Consider the following 19635-nt stretch of genomic DNA (forward strand, 5'->3'; position numbering starts at 1 on the left):
TAATAGGCCTCTCAGAAGCGCCTTTGGACTGATATACTCTGAGAAGGAGGCTAACACAGTGGGAAGGCTTGGGCTGTTCAGAATCTCAGCTCTGCTAATTAGCAGGATAAACTTAGCCTGGTTATTATCTCATGGTTTCCATAGCTGTGAAAATTGATTAATAAAACTTTATAGTTGGATGGGATTCTGGAACAGGAAAAGGACCTTAGGGAAAACGTAGAAAAATCTGAATAAAGTATAGAGTTTAGTTAACAGTAATGTACCAGTGTTCATTCCTTACTCATGACAGATGTACCCATGGAAAGATGTTAATAAGAAGGGAAGCTGGGTAAAAATACTCCCAGGGAATTCTGCACTATCTTTGCAACTTTTCTGTAAATCAAAAACTATTCTAACATTAAAAGTTTATTTAAAAAAGAAGAAAGAAAGAAAACCTTATAGGGCTATTTTGGGGATTAAATGAAATGCCTAGTATGCTGAAAGCACTCACATACAACTAACTCCAAGGCGGGAATCATCCGGTCTAATGCTTAGCACATGGTTAGCTTTTATTAAAGATGAGTTTCCTTCCTTCCTTCTACGGTAAACTGGAGTATGCTGAAGACTTTTGATTGGACTAAAGAAGGAATACTAAAAGTGAATGTCGGGGTGTTGACTCTTACAGCGGGAAAGATAGGCCTTGGGCTCTAATTGGAGCAAGTTAGTGTTCTTTAAACATCAGCAGAATTAGTATTCTGAGAGAATTAATTCTTAATCATGAAAAAGCAGATATGTGTGTTTCTATTTTCACATCATGAAAGAGTATTGGTATATGGAACTTAGGATTTGTGCTGGGGCATTTTAACCAGATCTCTGCTGACGCTTGTGGATGTATGATTTGTGGGTTCGGTTGTGGTGGGCTTTTTCGTCAGCAGATAAAAAAGATCATTAGAAAGAATTCTTGACCATGTGCAGGCCGATGGATTGGGTACGATGATAAAGGAAGTAAAAGGACAACAAGAAATGCAAGGATGCCTGGGTTGTCTCTGAAAGCCGAGGACTGGCAGTTCACACTCTCAGCTTTTTGTACTAAAAGTGTAAGGACCCTAACCATAAACAGTTGAATGGGAGCTTTAAATACAATAAACCAAAAACCCTCACAATTAATTAAACCCTCAAAAGCTGAAAATCTGAAGACACTGTCTTGGTTGGTTTTGCTTATTTCCCCTGCCACCTCCACCCCCCAACCCCAGCCCTCTTGGTTGAAGTTTTGAAGATGGACACCCAGGGCCAGTCTTCTGGGAATTTGAAAAGATGGGCAGCACACTGAGAGGACAAAGACCCATTGCAACTTGAAACTTTCCGGGCCCCATCTTCTAAACCTCTGCATGGGGTATCTCATCTGTCTCTAGAAAAAGAAACTTCAGTTTTCCACAGCCAGATTTCTAGGCTGGAAAACTGGGGGCTGGTCATCTGTGCTTCCTCCCTGGGGGTCTCACCTCTCTGCCTGTCCTCTGCAGAAGAGTTGCAGCAACTGCGGGAACGCTACCACTTCCTGAACGAGGAGTACCGGGCCCTGCAGGAGAGCAACAGCAGCCTCACAGGGCAGCTTGCAGATCTGGAGAGTGAGAGGTACAGCCCACAGGCTCACAGGGCTCTTTAGGACAGGGCTATTCCCTGAGTAGGACCGGAGAAGGCAGATGTCAGGCTCCCCTGCCTTCCTCCACTGTGGGAGAGCTGGTCCTTCCCATGGTATCTGAAGGGTTTGAATACTGCTGAGAAGCAGGTATGGGGATCCAACCAGATGTCTCAGGACTAGAGCTGGGCAAGTTCTGAAATTTCATTTTCTTCCACTCCAGGCAGTTAGGTCTGGTTGGCTCTGCTCTGGAGCAGAGGAGAAGCAATTCCTTTGTTGTCCTCCCAGACTTGATCCAGTCAAAGGACGCATTGCCTCCAAACTGGAGCTGGTTTGACTCCAGTCCCAGCCTGGAGCCTGACTGGACTAGTACCCTTAGGGTCTCCCAGAACCAGACATGCCTTTGCAGGTTGAGATGCTGGGGACTTTTTCTGTCATCCTTCAAGTGTATTTGAGAGGTAAATCACAAGAGAAGTCTCCTTAACTGTCTTTTGCCTAAAATGAAGGCATCAGGACCAGGCATACTTCGCAGGTGGTGCTGGGCAGAGCATTCTCCCAAACGTGGCTCTGGGGTTCTGAATTACAGGACACGAAGAGCAACAGAAAGATGGCTGGAGTCCCAAACGCTACGGACTATGAGGTCAGCAGAGTCTCAGACCTCAGAAGAGGATTTCCTGGAGCCCGATCCTGGAATGCATTTGTTGCGGCAGCAGCTACTGGGAGCCAAGGAGCAGATGCATGACATGCAGAGCAAGGTAGGGAAAGGCCAGCTCCTTCACTGCCTCTCTCTTACCTTCTCCTGGCCTGTGTCAGCAGCATCTCCTTAGACACAAGGCTAACCAGGGAGACAGGTGCTATGGCAAGAGATCAGACTCTGGGGTCTCACTTGTGTGCCTTTCATGGAATGTTCCAGTAAAAGGACTGCCATACTCTGCCTAGGTCCATTCCTGGAGTGCATATGGTCCCTGTAGTAATTCAGGCTTCCTGTTCCATTTCCCACACAGTGTAAGAAATTGACTTGTGAGTTGCAAGAGCTACATCACCATCGCCGGACCAGTGAGGAGGAGCAGAAGCGGCTGCAGAGGGAGCTAAAGTGTGCACAGAATGAGGTGCTTCGGTTTCAGACGTCCCACAGCGTCACCCAGGTAAACACGGATAGGGCCGGGCACCAGGGGAGGGCAGAAGGGCCTGATTGGAGTTGCCACTTCCAGGGAGGATGAAGGCAGAGGCGGGCTGCGCTCTACTGATTCTTGGCCTGCAGCCAGGGATATGGTCAACTGGAGAGCAAGTGGAGAAGTCACACAGCATTGCATTCTAGAATGGTAGTCATGATGGAGCGTCCGCTGCAGAGAAGAAACTAAACCCTAATGCCCAGGGGAGCTCCTCAAAATGTCCGCTCGGCAAAAAGAACCACTCTGGTGTGGAGAGGGGTCTGCTGATTTCTGAGAGTAACCACTCTTCCCACATCCTCCCCACCACAGAACGAGGAGCTGAAGACCAGACTCTGTGCCCTGCAGCAAAAGTACGATGCTAGCCAGGATGAGCAGAGTGAGCTCTTGAAGGTGCAGCTACAACTTCAGGCTGAGCTCCGGCAGCTCAAAGTCATGAAAAGCACAGTAGAAAGCCAGAGTGAGAAGGTAACAGCAACCCAAGATGAGGGGCTGCTTAGGTGCCAGGAGGTTTGGGCAGGGTGGGGAGAAAAGTAGAGCATTGAAATAGCTCCAGCTGCTACCTATATGGCACCGCAGGTCCAGGACTCCAGCTGCCCTCAAGTCCCCCATTGGACCAGAGGGCAGCCTGTAAGCGCAGGGCAGGGACCAGTGGATTCTCAGACTGTCTATGTCTGAGGGCGACTCCAGCAGAAGAGTGAGTGGGTGGAGGACTGCAGAGGCACTGCCCCAGGCCCCCTCCACTGCAGGAGCTACAGTGCCAGCTACAGAAGCTGCAGCTGCAGTGCCACAGCATCTCATGTGAGAAGAACAAGCTGCTGGACGTGCAGCAGCACCTGCGGGACACTCTGCGCTGCCACGAGGCTGAGGTGCAGCACCTCAGGGGTGTTGTGACCACCTACCAGGAGAGCAGCGAGAAGGTAAAACAGGCTTCAGGCGAGGGAGAAGGTAGCCCGGCAGACCCTCCCGTGAGAGGCTGGGTCCGCAGGAGAAAGGAATGGTAGTTCTGTGGAGGAGCTGTTGGTGAGGAGACTTTCTACCCTACTATTAGAACCATAATCACATCCTGTCATTCATGAAGAACATATATGTAGGTCCATATGCGCAACTATGACTGTGCTCAGTGGAAAGGTGACCTCAGAGGGTCACAACATGCTCGGCTTCCTGTGATGTCAAGTCCGAAAGGACTGTAGAAAGGAGGCCCTTTCCCTTCCCTGCCTCCCCAGAGAGGAAGCCCCCAGTGTCTGTGGAGAGCCTGTTAGGGATTGGTCCATCTCAGGGAGTCCCACCCCAGACCTGGAAAGGACAGGGTAAGACCCCTTAGCCCCTGCCTGAGAGGAGAGAGTGTGGCCATGTGGCTCTGGGGATAATGGCGGGGTGTGCCTCCCCACCCCAGAGTGCAGAGGTCCACGCCCAGCTGCAGGAGACGAAGCGGCTGTACCAGTGCAGCCAGGAAACGCTGGACCGGCAGAAGCACATGTATGACCAGCTGGAGCAGGACTTCCTACTCTGCCAGCAGGAGCTGCAGCAGCTCAGGAGCACCCAGTCCATCCTAGAGGACAAGGGGAAGTGTGCTAATAAGGTAATTGTAACTAAGACAGGTGAGGTCTCCTGAGCCTTGGAGAGAGGAAGTAGAGGGGCAAGAGATGAAGTCATGCAAACGAGAGGCTTGATGGACCTCCTGTCCCGTCACAGCTGAGTGTGGAAAGGCAGGGAACAGAGGCAGAACCCATGCTGTTAACATTAAGACTTTGACTTGACCTTCACTTTAAGCCTGAGCTACAGATTAGTAGAATCAATACATCTGGGTCCAGTCTGAACACCTGAAGATTTTACACATGACTCCATGAGAGTAGACTTTATACTTTATTATTAGAACTATAGTGATATCCTGTCATTTGTGGAGGAGAACATACATGTAGGCCCATATACACAACTATGACTGTTAGAACTAGAAAGAGAAGGTCCAGTTTTCTGAGGCAGATTGTAGGTGCTCTTGTCAGAAGGCATGGTTGGTGCCCTGAGCGCTGATTGGTTATTAGAAGAACCTAGGCTTTTCCAGGATTTATTCCATGACTTCAGAGTAGTTAAATTCTCAACTCGAATCTTACCCTTTTTAAATTGAGCAGAATACTTCTTACCTCACTTTGTTTTAGTGAAAAATCCTGATGATGAATAAGGCCTTCCTTCCTTCCTTTCCCTTTTCTCCATAGTGTGTAAAAGGCAAGTCATTATTGGTTAGCTTTATTGAGTACTTTCAGCTCCTGATCACTGACAGGAAATGGAAAAATGCCAACACATGATGCAAAATACTGCTTGAATACTCATTCGCTCCTGCTGCAGCATGCTGTGTCTCCAGGGGAAGGCCTTCCGAAGACACAGCGCTGGAGATGGTTTTTGGGCTGCCCTAGTAGTCCACCTGCCTTTCTACACCCAGGCTCACTTTCTCTCCTCCCGCCACACCGACTGCATTGAGAGGTCCAAGGGGTCCATATCCTGCTCATCACTTCCTCTACTAGGGGAGGGGACCATAGGAAGGGAGAAGGATGCTGGCACACAGAGCCGGTCTTTTCTCTAGTCCTAAAAGAGCATTGAGACTAGTCTAATATTAGAAGATTGGGTTTTTGGAATCATAGGATACTTTAGTCTTCTCAACCCCAGCTCAGCAATAGTTCATACTTCTCTAAAGATTCTTGAAGCTGATGATGAACACAAAAATGGGGGAAAATTAGGGTGAAAATACATCGTTATTGGTAAGGAACATAATCAGTTATAGAAACAACTGGAGAACTAGAATTCCCAGCACGGTGGGAAAATGGTCTTCACCAGAGGAAAGAAGCAGGAGGGAGGTAAGAAGGGAGGGGCATTGCCAACACTCTCTTGAAAACCACCCTCAGAGAGGACTAGTAGGCAAAATATCCAGCATGGCCAAACTTCAGCCCTGAGCGGCCTGCTGGGGTTCCCGTTCAGCATCTAGGCCTCTAGAGGGCACAGTGGAGCTTGGGGTGATTAGTCTAAGGTGACCACAGGGCAGGAGACTCTGGTGAATCACAGGACAGAACACAGGCGTGGTCCGCTGACCGCCCTGTGTGCCCTGCCCCGTCCACAGTGTGACGCGCTGCTCTTCAGACTGACAGAATTGCAGGAGAGTTACAAGGCCAGCCAGAAGGAGATGGCGCAGATGCAGATGGAGCAGTGCGAGCTCCTGGAGGAACAGAGGAGGATGCAGGAGGAGCAGGGCCAGCTACAAGAAGAGCTGCACAGGCTCACGTTCCCGCTCCCCAAGTCTGGTCTCTTCCACAAGGTAATGGCGGCCAGGGCGGCCGTCAGCTGTGAGGCCCTTCCCGGATGTGAGCGACCTGAGGAGAAGTGAAAGGGAGCAAATGGAACTTTGTCTTAACTCCTCACTTTCTCGCCAGTCTCCTCTCACAAAACTGCTCACAATAGCCGATTAGGGCTTTAAATCTTGAAATACATCCTCAACTCTGGAATCTGTCCAACGTTTTAGACATTTAGTCCATCTGGAGAAAATGTCCTTGAAATCACTTTATAAAAAGCAAAAGACATCCACCCACAGGAGGTCTTTACTCCTCCACTAGCAGGTCTGTGTAGAAAGACTCCCCTCCTGTCCCAGGTGGGCTGAGCAAAGCCAACTCCTTTGAGGGAAGGGTCCCCAGAGGGAAGGAGGCAGAGGTCTTTCCGTGTAACCATCACAGTGCCGCCCACTTCCTTCCGCTCCACCTCACAGAGTCAGGAGCTCCTCACAAAGTTACAGGACCTGTGTGAAGTGCAGATGCTCTACCAAGGCATGCAGGAGGAGCAGAAGAAACTGATACAGAACCAAGAGAACATAGTAAAAGAACAGTTAGAACTGCAAGGAGCCCTGCACCATTTCAAGGAGTCCAGCTTCCGGGAAGTGTTGGAGAATCCCGAGGATCCCAAATGGCCTAAGTCCTCAAAGTGTGGTCACAACAAGGTAACCATAGCAAGAGGTAGGGAGACAGTTCTGGGGGTAGCAGCATGCTAGGGAAAGGGGCTCCATAGCAGGGTCTGAGTTCCGAAGGCCAGGAGCAGAGAGGAAGCTAAAGCCCACTCATGGGCTCCTTAGTTAGGGCTGGCCTGAGCTGCTCCTCTGGATGGATGCCCAGCTGAAGCACTGTGATGACCAGGAAGTCTGTGATCTCCTGATCCTTTGAACTCAGTCTCTTTAATACCTCATTTTCCAGATGTAGTTGGAGGTAGATCAACCTAGTGTTTGGGTTCTTTAGGACTGACTCTAAACATGTCTTTTCCTCATGAGCTGGTTGATAATTGAGATGTTCGCTTTCCAGTGATCCAAATCTGTAACCTTTTGGTGTTCTACATGAGGCATATCTGGGGCCATTTGTTTCCAAGACAGAAATTCCCAGCATATGGGGTTCTTGGTACTGACCTCACTGTCTTCATTGGATTGGAACTTTGCAGCAGTAACAGCCAGGTCAGAGGCATTAGACTAGAGAATCCATGTGTCTCAAGCACCAGTGAGTGGTCAGGCCTCTGAGGTCATACTGGTGGAAATTTCTAAACAAGTGTGTTCAGGATTGGGAGATGCATTTGGTCTGAGGCCTCAGTGTAGGCAAGGAAGAGCAGGAAGACAGTTTCCATTTAAGTGAGATTGATTTGTCCAGATATTAGCCTAGACAGGCAGAGGTGCATGGAGCAGCAGAAGTCCAAACTGTGCAATTTGGTTGATCAGGTTCCAGGGGCATCCGATTTCAGCCTGGATAACAGAGACCAGGAACCAGACCAGGAAATAGCAAATATTTCCTTAACAGATCAGATCTCATCCTGGGCATCAGCTGCCAAGGAGCCAGGCCCAGAGGGCCCAGGAAGCATGCCAGAAGCCAGATTTGGAATTGAGGCAGGAGAGGGACTCATAGTGAGACCCTGATTGGAAGTCTGCATCTTCCAAGGGAGGAGTTCTTTGTACGCTCATGTTCGTGGCCAGGGGTGATTTTAGAATTGGGGGTGGAGGAGGGGACTGAGCCCCATAGATCAGGATAATAGGTCCACCTGACTAAGAAGAGAGAAGGGAGGCTGAGTGACCTTGAGACCCACTCAGTGCTACTCCAGGGAGAGAGGAGGTTACCAGAGCATAGAAGCCAGGGGAAGTGAGAGCCCAGAAATTGCAGAGTGTCTGCCCTAGGAAATTTTCTCCAGTGAGTAAGAAATTGAATCATGCCAGGTACCTGCAGGCTAAGTGGAAGTCCTGGGCCACGGTGAGCTGGGAGGGCCAGGTGTGCCATTCCTTGACCTGGGATCTCAGACATCCTCACCAGGAGGGGTTCCGCTGGAAGGATCGCAGCGTCTGAAGTAACGCTGGTGTCTCCCCACCCACTCCCGCCAGTCCAAGATGATCATCGCCCAGATGCAGGCCCTGCAGGAGCTGTACGAGGCCAGTGAGACCGAGCAGGAGCTGCTCCAGCAGGAGCAGGAGCGGCTTCTGGAGGAGCGGAAGAGGCTGCAGGCCGACCTGCAGCTCTGTCTGGAAGAAATGCAGCTGCTCCAAGACCAGTCCCCTGCAATCAAGATGAGCCTGGACTCCTACAGGAAGAGTTACGCGAGCACGACCACCAGCAACGAGAACTGCCACAAGAGCTGCAACCTCAATGACGATGAGGGCTACCAGAAGAGCTACGGCAGCAGCCAGGCCAGTGAAGAGAGCCTCCTCAAGAGCTACGAAAGCAGCACAGATGCCAGCGAGTCCTGTCAGCGGAGCTACCTCAGCAGCAGCAGCAGCAGCTCCGACACCTATAAGAGGAGCTATGGCAGCAGCAGCAGCAGCTCCGTCACCTGTCACAAGAGTTACGTCAGCAGCAGCATGGACGACGAGCTGGCCGAGCCTGGAGATGTGGAGGTAAAGGCAGTCAGGTGTCCGGTCAGACAGGGGACAATGGTTCTTGTCTCATTAGGAGAGGCCACGGGGAAGGGCCCGAGAGGTGAAGTGGGCAGCGGGCTCAGAGCTGAGCTGGGTGACCGTCAGGAAATGAATGAGGTGCTCTCCCCACTTCCTATGGAGATGCAGTTCCATCTGGACGGAAGTCTAAGATTCTGGACTTTTCATCAACACAGTCATGTGCTCTTCATGGGAAGAAATCCAGTGTTCTCCCCCTGGGCAGCTTCAGATCCTATCGGCCAGTGTTTTGTACCCATGAGAAAAAAGGGCCCAGCGAAGAGAGCGGGTGGAGGGCAGGGGCTCCTCAGGGTGCCCTCCTCACTCCTCGCCCTCCACAGCACCTTGAGGACGTGGTCGCCAAGGTGCTGATCAAGCTGCAGGGTGTGCAGGCCATGTACCAGCTCAGCCAGGAAGAGCACAAGCTGCTGCAGCAGCGGATGAAGAAGCTGCTGGATGAGCAGAAAGAGCTCAAGGAGGAGCTGGACGCCTGCGAGAAGGAATTCAAGGAGTGCATGGAAGGCCTTGAGAAGCCCGTCGCCTCCCAAAACGACAAGGACAAGAATGAGGTAACTGCTTTCAGCGAGGCAGGGCTTCTCATAGGTGTCCCCAGAACCCAAGGAGGTTGGAGTCCTTTCAGAGAGGCTGAGGGTGAGACGGGAGCTCACTGCTGACTCTGTTCAGGTGCCATCCTCCTGGTGGAGGGACGGAGTAGGGGCTGAACTCCAGGCAGCAGGGCAGTCTGCTGGGCCTCTGACAGGCATTTCTCAGGTGCCCGCTATTCTGGAATTTACTGATCATCAAGACCCCTTGAAATGATTTTTTTCCCGTCTGCCATTTTGTTCTCTCTTTTGTCCTAGAGCACTTCTGTAGAGTTGCATTTTCTTACCTGCCAATTTTCTTTAGTTAGTTTGTGTATATTCCACTTTGTCTCTTTAACTAGATTGTAAGCCCCTCAAGGACAGGGCCAGGTCTTTTGGATTTCTCATAATACCAAGCAGAGTGCTCTGCATCCCTAAGAATGGGATAGAGGGCATTGACTCTGACCAGGAGTAGTCCACTGTCCAGTGGGGGTCACTGTGCACATGGGAGAAGCTCAGAGAGCAGGAAACACATGGGCCTCAGTTGCTTAGTGTTGGTACCTGCCTCAGAGGCCACAGTGTGCTGCCAGAAGCCAGGAAGGACAAAAACCAGTGAGCAGTGAGCAGGGTTGGCGGTTGCCTTTGTTTCCAGGGCAAGGTGCAAGAGCCCAGTCCGGTCTCAGAATGATATGACGCAGTTCCTATAGTAATGATTGACCTGTGAGAGAAATAGCCTGAGCGAAGTAGGAGTTCCTATCAAAAACCACTAGGTAATCAAGCCCCATGGTTCAGTTAGCCCAGCAGTCATTCCCCCACCAGTTCATAGAAAAAGCGTAATTTAAGTCATCCTTTTTTTTTTAAATCACATTAGCTGTAAGTCAGGTGCCTCAAATTAGGGAGAACCTCTTTGTAAAACTGCTTTTGAGGCTAATTTCCCATGGTTTTCACTTTTTCTGTATTATCTGCCTCCCCCCGGGCTTTAGCAGGGAGATTCTGAGGCCAGGACCCCCAGGCAGGGGCCAGACTAATCACGTAGGCCCAGCTGCGGGTAATGGGCTCTCCACTACCAACAGATCAAGGAACTGCAGGCCAAGCTGCGGGAGCTGCAGCTGCAGTACCAGGCCAGCATGGATGAGCAGGGGCGGCTCCTGGCCGTGCAGGAGCAGCTGGAGGGGCAGCTACAGTGCTGCCAGGAAGAGCTCCGCCAGCTCAAAGAGAAGAAGTCCTCTGTTACCAAGGAAATCAGGGGCAAGAACGGCAACAAGAACATGAACAAGAACGCCAATGGGGTGAAAAATAAAAAGGTGGCCAAGCCAAGCGTAGAGAGTACTGAGAGCGGCCTTGAGACTACAAAGGTGAGTAGTAACCTTAGTAGTCAGACGAGTAGGAAGTTACCAGAGATCCTGGGAAGAAAATTCATCTCCATCACCGTTGTGACCAGATGAGGTCACTGTAGAGAAGCTTCTGGGGTCTCTTGTCTAGAGTAGATCCATCTTAGTAGTGGTTTGGTCCTCCCTTTTCTTGTGAGGTCAAGGGGAGGGTAGAATACGGACCACTCGGATCTGGAGCTCTAGCCCCCAGGCTGGATGACTGTTTCAGGTAGCCCAGTGCAATTTGTGGAGGGGTGGGAGGTGGTTTTCCTAGATCACATGCCCAAGAGAAGCACCAAATGGATGAAAAGAAAGGAATTTATTCAAAGCCCTGTGTACACATACGTGGAAGAGGATTGGATAAAATGGGAGCCACCATGCAAGGGTAGGAAACAGCAGTTGAGGTGTAGGATCTTTAGCTCTGAGAACTACAGGAAATGGCTAATGGCCGGATAGGTAGGTGTGGTCCTGGGTAGACATGTGGTCCCAGGTAGGTGTGTGGTCCCAGGTAGGTGTAGTACAGGCACAGAGAAGTTGGGTGTGGCTACCCTCCACATGGTGCACAGGGGCATCAGTTGGGTCCCGGGACACAGTACTGTGTACGCACCATGACACACCAGGAAGCACGTGTTCCCGAGGTGGTTGAGCATCATCGTGAAGGTCATAGCAGCATCCCCGGTCCTGCCCCCGCCCACAGAGTCTGGAGGTGGTGCTGTACTATAAGGCCAGCCACACATCCTTGGATGGTCCAACAAAGGAGGAGGAGAAAGAGGAAAAGAAGGAGGAAACAAAGGAGGAGTCCCAGGACAGAATGGTTTCTGAGCCATCAGGTCCTAAAGAGGTTAAGTTCAAAGACGATCAGGAGGAGAAAGACGAAGAGTTCCCCAACCAGGAGGGTAAGGACGAAGACGACCAGGAGGAGGAGGATGATGAAGAAGCTTCAGAGGAAAGCAACCCCCTCAAACTTTCTGAGAGCAAAAAGGTAACCATAGCTGAAGGCTAGATCGTGTGGGAAATGGGCTCTTGGTTGCAAGTGCCCAGTGTTTGGGGGTGGCCCAGCCCTTGGATGGACTTTGGCAGGAACAGAGGCCGGCAAGCTCTGAGGCACCACACTGGGGAAGTGGGAGTGGAGGTGGGGACCACATTTTCTGGGAACTGCAGTGTACTGGTTGGAGTCCCACCTTCTTTCATCTACAGGGTAGCCCTTGTTACTTCAGGAGGGTTCTTCACCCTCTGCTAGCGCTGTGCTGAGGACAGTGATGGCCATTTCTGTCAGCCGGGGCAAGTTATCCAGTCCTGATTTCCCAGGGTGCACCCCTAGGGCTGACTTCTATTGCCGTGAGGGGTGTGGAGAGGCTGGTGTGCCTCCTGGGTTCTATATAGTATTACAGGCATGAGGAAGGGGGTGGAGCCCATCAGAAGTGCTGGGACATTCCATCTGTACAGCAGGGCCGTTGGCCAATCTCAGGAGGCCAACCAGAGCCCTAACCCTCTAGTTACCAGATCTTGGGAGGTTGGAGGGGAGTGTCCTGGGTAACATACCAACAGAACAAAAGCATTTCTATATTTTAACAACTGGTACATCTATATAGGAACATACTAGCTGAATCTCTGCCCTGGTTGAAGTTAACTGGGGGCTCTGATTTCTGAAGGGTTTGATTAGTATCTGAAGAAGTCCTCAGTTTATAGTACTGATTCTTTTTGTCCCTTTGAACACAGGGTAGTAAGTCTCTTATGGTGGGATGTCCCAGTCAACTTGTAAGGTTTTCTGGAATTTTCTGTCAGTTTAGTCTGTGCCACTGGCTAAGGACCCAGTTACAGTTCTCTGTCAATCTTTTGGCAGAGGACCTTGACTTAGGATGTGGGAAGTAGGAGTAAGCTCAGCCCCTCCTTCAGGGTTCCATTTCTTTGAAGTCTTTATATCCCACCACATGCCTGTTCAGAACCTCCTCCTCACAGATCTCCTTGCCTCATGTGCCATCTTTCTAGACAGCTGCCTGGATTTTTCTACTTCAAAATCTAGTACATTTCTTGTGTCTGCTTATGGAGATGTTCCTTTGCCTCCGTGGGCCCTGCCTCTTTTACAGGCAGCTATAACTGGCATATGTGTTGCTGCTGCTGCTGCGTTGCTTCAGTCATGTCCGACTCTGTGCGACCCCATAGACAACAGCCCACCAGGCTCCCCCGTCCCTGGGATTCTCCAGGCAAGAACACTGGAGTGGGTTGCCATTTCCTTCTCCAATGCATGAAAGTAAAGAGTGAAAGTGAAGTCGCTCAGTCGTGTCTGACTCTTCGCGACCCCATGGACTGCAACCTACCAGGCTCCTCTGTCCATGGGATTTTCCAGGCAAGAGTACTGGAGTGGGGTGCCGTCGCCTTCTCCGGCATATGTGTTACTACCTGCAAATCCAGTTTCTCTCTGGAAGATGGTTGCAGTCATGACTAGCCCTTCTCCATTGTCAGCTTGTTTTAGTGCATTTTGTCTCACAGTGACAGCATCAGACTCCTAGGGGATGGTAGGGACCAGAGCCCAGAACACAGACTTGGTGGAAAGCAGCCAGAACACACGGCTAACAAAAGGCCAGGCAGCCTAGCAGGAGACTGCCCTTCCTAGAGTGACCCAAGCGGAGCAGACATCCTGCACATCTGGAGCGCCCAGCTTTACCCCCTGGAGCTTTACTTCCCAGAGGTACTGATCCACAAGAAATGTCTCGCTGCAGATAACCCTGGCTTGATAAGATACAAGTGGGATATGACAAGCCAGAAACCTGGTCCCGAATTGGACCTAAGCTGCTGCTTTTAACCCATTCAATTTTGCGTCTTCTGTAGGCCACCTGCGGGAAGAGCCAGGCCTGAGTTGTGGAAAAGAAACACCACTGCTCTTGCTGACCTGTTGTTTAACCTTTTGATCTCTTTCTCTCTTCCCTTTGTTTTATCATCTTCATTATCTGTTGGATTCATGTGTGTTTGTCTTTTTATACCATCTCTCATCTCCTGGTCTCTCCTCGTGCCTCTTCCTCATTTGACATGTTGCAGTCATCCCCCACCCCCGATCCCCCCATCTTCTCCTTGCCTCTCGTAGGCCTGGTGGTCATATCGGCTTTGCTCTGGTGCTGGTGGGCCGAGACGTCGTCCTAATGCAGGTACTGGTATTGCGTCCTCTCCTTCCGAGGGATAGAGGGGGTTGCAGGTTGCCCTGGCCTCTCCTCTTCACCCTTTCTGTCAGCAGCTTGCTGCTTGCTTTTGCCATTTTACAATAGGCGACAGTAATGACTGAGTGTTAGTCCTGGCTTCCCGTTGGGCTACCACAAAGCCCATAACATCTTGGAACATGTCTTCCTAATGTGTGGGGAGTTGGAATGCTCACCATTGACACAGTTTGAGTTTCTGTCCTCTGGCTTGGAAAAATCCGGATGATTGCAGCCCTGTGGCTGCTTCCAGAGCCCCTTCAGCTACTTCCAATGAGCGATGTCTGACTGCAAGGCTCACCTGGCTGCTCTTTGTCTTTGTTTAGCCCTAGAGCTAAATTCTCACTATAACCATTAATTACTGCTTCCCCCCTTGGGTGAGAGAGGAGGTCTGGAGAGCTGTGAGCCCCAGGGTCATTTGTATGAGGGCAGTCTCGGTTGTCTGTCAGCCTTGGCATCAAACTCCACCATATTATATACTTCCTACTGAGACATTCTCTGGTTTGGGAATTCTGGTCTCCAAAAAAAAAAAAAAAAAAAAATCAGAAAAAGAAAGCCACATCTCTTTTGGGGGGTCAGATTCTGTTGTGATTGGCTTCCCAAGCTAGACTTTCTGAAGAGGATGTGGTATTGGTGAAAAGTTTCCATTCACCAGAGATGCCGTGTTCTCAGGGAACCAAACTGATATATTCTGGGCACCAGTCCACGTAATCTGATCTGTTAACAGGACACCAAGTTCAGGAGGTAGAATGTAGACCAGCCCAAGGTAGAACCCTTCCAGAACCCAAAAACTATTCTCCCTTGGCCCATTTTGGCTCCTTTCTCATCCTCCGCCTGCCACTTCCATTGCCCACCCTCTCTTCTAACATCCCTGTAAATGGAGTGCAGTTGGCTCAGAGCACACGCAGGTTCAGAGTAACTGCTGGACCATTCGTCGTAGCATTTATCTCTGTTTCCTCTTCTCTCCTTCCTGTTTTCCTCCTCACCTTTTATTTTCTCTTCAACCCGTCTCCTCCCTTCTGTTAGACTTTCTAGTTACTCCTCTTGGATGGTCTTTAACTCTTTTGGTGTGAGGACTCTATCCCTCTACACTCCCGGATTTTTGAGTCCCTCCCTGTGGGATGAGACCCAGTGCACTCAGCCATAACCTTTCACCAACTCACACCCAACCAGGCCTGGTCCAAGGGAGCTGAAGGAACTCCTGGGTAAGGGTCCTCTGGGAGGAACCTGTTAGCCCAGAGCCTGGCTGCGCCCTAGTATGCCGCCCCCCATCCAGGAACTGAGGCTTCAGAGTTGAGTAGCAAGTGTGGCAGGGACGTTGGCTGAGTCTGTCTTGGGCAAAATGGATAATCTGAACATTAGTCTCTTCAAATGTAAGCAAAAGATGGTAAGTCCTCTGGCTTCCTCATATGAGGAACAGATGAATTCATGTATATGAAAATATTTTATAAATGATAGAACACCACAAAAATAATAATGAGCGCATACTCTTCTTACATAATGCATACGATATGCCAGGCACTGTTCTAATCGCCTTGTAAGTATCAACTCATTTAATTCTCGCAACAACCCAACAAGGTAGCTATCGTCAGTTTATACATGGTAAAACTAAGGTCCTAGAGAGGTTATGTAATACAGCCAGTAAGTTGTGAATCCGATTCTAAGGTCTTAGTATTAGCATCAGATAAAATTCTAATCTCTTGGACTTCACTGTGGTCTCATAGTTAAGATTCTGTGCTTCTGCTGCAGGTAGGGTGTGGGTTCAGCCCCTGGTTGAGGAACTAAGGCCCCACATGCCATGCTGTGTGACCCAAAAAAGAAATGAAAAAGAATGCTCATCCTGTTTCACTGTATTTCTCCTCATTTTGAGCAGTTTTCCTTGGTTACTTCCAAGTAATTAGGAAAACACCATTCAGCAGCCTCTTAGTGCAGCCTCAGATCTCATTGGCTCTCATGCTAACTAATACCACATTGCTAACTTATTTCATGTATTGTTTATAAAACCCCTTTGCACATTGCATATGCTGAGCATTCTTTCCCTGTCCTCTGCCTGAAGTTGATTTTTTGGATCCAAGACAGAATTTTCCATTCAGCTCTGTGAAATCTAGTCCATTGTCCACTGTTCTCACCTATAGGTTGTTTTTGTTTTTCTCTTGGCCCTGTGGTTTCAAAATACATTCACTCCCAGCTTCACCTCATGCTCAGGGATGACCGGCCACCATCTCATCTTCACCTGAGTTACAGGTGAGGGGAGGGCAAGCCTCTGGAGGCCGTCTGCAGGCTCTCAGGCTCACTGGTCACACGCGAGTGCTCATGCAGCAGGCTGCTGTCAGCCTGCTCTTGGATTCTCATATTCTTCCCAAGGATAGCATGGAAAATCTTGTCAAACACCTTGATTAAGTCCCCAAAACACGGGTTTCCTTGATCAGTCAATTCAGTAATGCAGTCTGAAAGGAAAGCCTGACATGACTCACTCCTTAGGGACATCCACACCCACCCTCCCCTCAGCCAGTCTAAAGTCTCGCCTCTGCCCAGTGTAAAAGGCCACCAGTTCATATCTATGGGTTCAGCTCTTTCCTCCTTTAAGAACATCAGGCTAATATTTTTCTTTTCTTAATTTATTTGCCTGCGTCGGGTCTTAGTTGTGTCTCACAGGCTCAGTTGCTCTGCGGCACATGGGATCTCAGTTCCCTGACCAGGTCCTGAACCCACATCCCCTGCACTGCAGGGCAGATTCTTAATCCCTGCCCCACCAGGGAAGTCCCAGACTGACATTTTTCACAATGCATGTTAGGTTGTAAGCATCTGAGTAAATAAATGTTTTTACTAGCTCCCTTTTCAGTTATCTTCTCACATGAATTACTCTGTATTTGCACTTCCAACATGGTTTTGCTTTTCTTTCATTTCACATCTTCTATTCTTCTCAGTACCTATTTCTACAAAGGTAGGAGATTTTCTTTGATCTTTATACTTGGCTTAAAAATCCTCTTTTTAGAATACAGAGGTATGGCCAAAAGATAATATTCAATAATTACTTTTAAATTAACCCAAGGAAGGCAAGAAAGGAGAACAACAGAACAGAAAACAATAGGACAAACAGAAAATAAATGTGAAAATAGTACACCTAAAAGGTATAACGGTGATGCCACAATGAAATAAGGCAGCACTCCCCAGGAAAAAAATCTTAGACCCATTTTTCCCTGAGCAAATGCATCCTTAGTGTAGTGAGTTATTCTTTGTCCTTACCTAAAACCATTCTTCTGTTACTTTATGCCTAATGCCATTATACTTATGACTCAAAATCCAAATTGTCTTCTAAGTTAAAAAAAAAAAAAAGGAATATAAAATAAGAACAATTTCCCAAGTATATGTATTTTCTTGTTCAAGATGTCACGTTCCCTGAGTGATGCTTTTCCTTCGGTCCCAAGAATCAGCAGGATTTGCTGTGGTCTGCAGAGTCTGGAAGCCTCAGCAACTCCAGCACATGCTCAGGAAGCCAGTCACCAGGCCCGGTGACTGGAGGTGTTTTGATGACCCTGGTGTTTGCCTCCCAGGGCCAGTGACCGGCTTCCTTGAATTCATCCTTCAAGGACGTTGTCCTCCACAGACAGTCTGGGCGGCATGAGAACCTCACGTTGGCTTATACTCCGTGGTGCAGTTTCTTCACTTCTCCCCCCGTCTTATCATCCTCCTTCTTGACTCTGAGTTCACTTTTCCTCCATCAAGCTAATGATGCTTCTGCTTCTCCCAAGGACCCAAAGTTACCCTCTTTCTTCCTGCCATAGCATCTAATCCTTTGTGGCAACCATTTGGATGCTCTAAAATCTGCTCCTGAGCTTGCCTCCTACACACAGGGGCTGGTTTTCTTTCCACCACGGGACGTGAGTAGAGGCAGCCCACTCAGGTGATCCACATAGTGTTGTTCCAGATACCTAGTGGTGCCGGGGCTAAGCCCTCATTGTCTGCAGCGGTCACCCAGGAGGTAAGAGAGACTGGACCATAATGATGTTGCTGAGGTGTCTCTCAGCACCAGTCAGCAGGGCCTTCTCTGGCTTAGGGAAGGGTTCAGAAGGCTGGGCACTCACCGTCTGTCTTTGGTCCCCACAGAACATGTTTGGGATGTGGAAGCCTGTGGTGTTCTTGGCTCTTGCAGCTGTGGCTCTGTATGTGTTACCCAACATGCGACCGCAGGAGACAGAGTTCTGCCTCATGGAGTGATGGCAGGCCCGGGCCAGCCAAGGGGGCAGACTCCCAGTGGCCACTACCCTCAGCTTTGGGCAGGACACACTGCCAGCGACCCCACCCCACCCATGTGTTCCGCGTTGTCCCCATCTCCTTAGCCTCCACCATTCAGGCTTACGGGGAACTGCTGGCTCCCATCGCCTGCCCTATCTAAGAACCTGGGTTCCTTGTAATTAAATGTCAACTGAATTACGAGACTTTGTGGCTTTTCACTTGTTCAGCATCTCACAACACAACCAGCACAGAGTGATTCCCCTCTAACCAGGTACTCACTAAGGGTCTGGCTCCTGCCTACAATTTCTAACCCTGCCAATGACCTCAGCAATGAGGTCAGCTCCTTGTGTGGCCAGCCAAGTCACAAATGGATTGTTCTGTCCACACTCACCCTAATCTCCAGGAACTCATTTGAGTGTAGAGAAATTGAATGATCTGGGTGCTGTGTGTGAGGGGGGCCACATGGACCCTGTGAGGAGGATGCCCTGAGAAGACCTGTGTGTGGGCCTTCATGGCTTAGTTCTTACAACTTCTTGAGCTATTTACCCTCAGAGATGACTTAAAATCATCCAGGCTCCTAGCAGTGAACTGAAGGGAGTCCAGTAGCCTCGGGGTTGGAATTCTGGGTTTTCACTGCCACAGTCCAGGTTCAGTTCCTGGTTGGGGAACTGAGATCCCACAAGCCATGTAGTGCAGACCAAAAAAAAAAAAGTTTTAACTGAAGAGTTTTCAGTGAACAGACTATATGCAGAGGGCAGAGGTAGGAGAACCAACAAGAAACGGCGAAGTCCCCAGGTGCCAGTGGGCTTTCCAGGTGGCTTGGTGGTAAAGAATCAACTTGCCAACGCAGGAGATATAAGAGAAGCAGGTACGATCCCTGGGTTGGAAAGATCCCCTGGAGTAGGAAATGGTCACCCATGCCAGCATTCTTGCCTGGAACATTCCACGGACAGAGGAGCCTGGCAGGCTAGAGCCCATAGGGCCCTAGAGAGTTGGACACGACTGAACAACTAAGCCAGCACCAGGCACCAGCAACAGTGGAAAAATGCTGCCATCATGGGCTTGAAGGGGGAAGGGGAGGAAGCAGGAGCTGGAGACCTGGCGTGGGCCAGGCACACACAGTGGCTACAGGGGCTGCAACCTTTGTCAGAGCCACGGCGAGATGGGGAGTGTATGTGCTACTCCGCCCTCCTCTCACCTGCCAGTTCTCTGTTGGTGTGTCTCATTGGCAGATCCCAGCTAGCAGCCAGAGAGCAGAGGTGCCCAGGTGACAGTCCTTCAAGGCCAGCCTCCTGAAGTTTGGAGCAAGGCAGAGGACTGAGTCAGTCTAAGTGGGAACAAGCAGAATGATGAGAATAATTTATGAGCGTTCCTGTTGACCTTCATTCCTGCAGAACCCTTTGTGATAGGTTGTTGTTCTCATCATGGATGTTACCATGTGAAAACCCACAGGGACTTCCCTGGTAGGACAGTGGATAAGAATCTGCCTGCCAATGCAGGGGACACAGGTTCAATCTCTGCTCCAGGAAGATTCCACGTGCAGT

At 49.8% G+C, this 19635-nt stretch overlaps 1 protein-coding gene across 6 annotated transcripts in view; it reads left to right on the forward strand.

The window, feature by feature from the left end:
• CCDC136 (coiled-coil domain containing 136) overlaps positions 1-18294 on the forward strand; it is a 28138-nt gene extending 9844 nt beyond the window's left edge. The window contains exons 6-19 of one of the 6 annotated variants that reach the window (XM_015095373.4): positions 1500-1611; positions 2202-2370; positions 2620-2760; positions 3097-3252; positions 3534-3704; positions 4181-4366; positions 5894-6088; positions 6533-6760; positions 8171-8680; positions 9058-9285; positions 10371-10652; positions 11365-11649; positions 13704-13810; positions 17963-17979. In XM_015095373.4, the coding sequence (XP_014950859.2) occupies positions 1500-1611; positions 2202-2370; positions 2620-2760; positions 3097-3252; positions 3534-3704; positions 4181-4366; positions 5894-6088; positions 6533-6760; positions 8171-8680; positions 9058-9285; positions 10371-10652; positions 11365-11649; positions 13704-13805 (2765 nt within the window). In that variant the 3' untranslated portion in view covers positions 13806-13810; positions 17963-17979. Of the gene's footprint in view, positions 1-1499; positions 1612-2201; positions 2371-2619; positions 2761-3096; positions 3253-3533; positions 3705-4180; positions 4367-5893; positions 6089-6532; positions 6761-8170; positions 8681-9057; positions 9286-10370; positions 10653-11364; positions 11650-13703 lie in introns of all 6 variants that reach the window. The other 5 variants (XM_060415110.1, XM_015095372.4, XM_042248795.2 and 2 more) reach the window with 5 other exon arrangements.
• Positions 18295-19635: the final 1341 nt, after the last annotated feature.

Source organism: Ovis aries, chromosome 4 (genome assembly GCF_016772045.2).
Source record: "Ovis aries strain OAR_USU_Benz2616 breed Rambouillet chromosome 4, ARS-UI_Ramb_v3.0, whole genome shotgun sequence".
NCBI classification, from domain to species: Eukaryota; Metazoa; Chordata; class Mammalia; order Artiodactyla; family Bovidae; genus Ovis; species Ovis aries.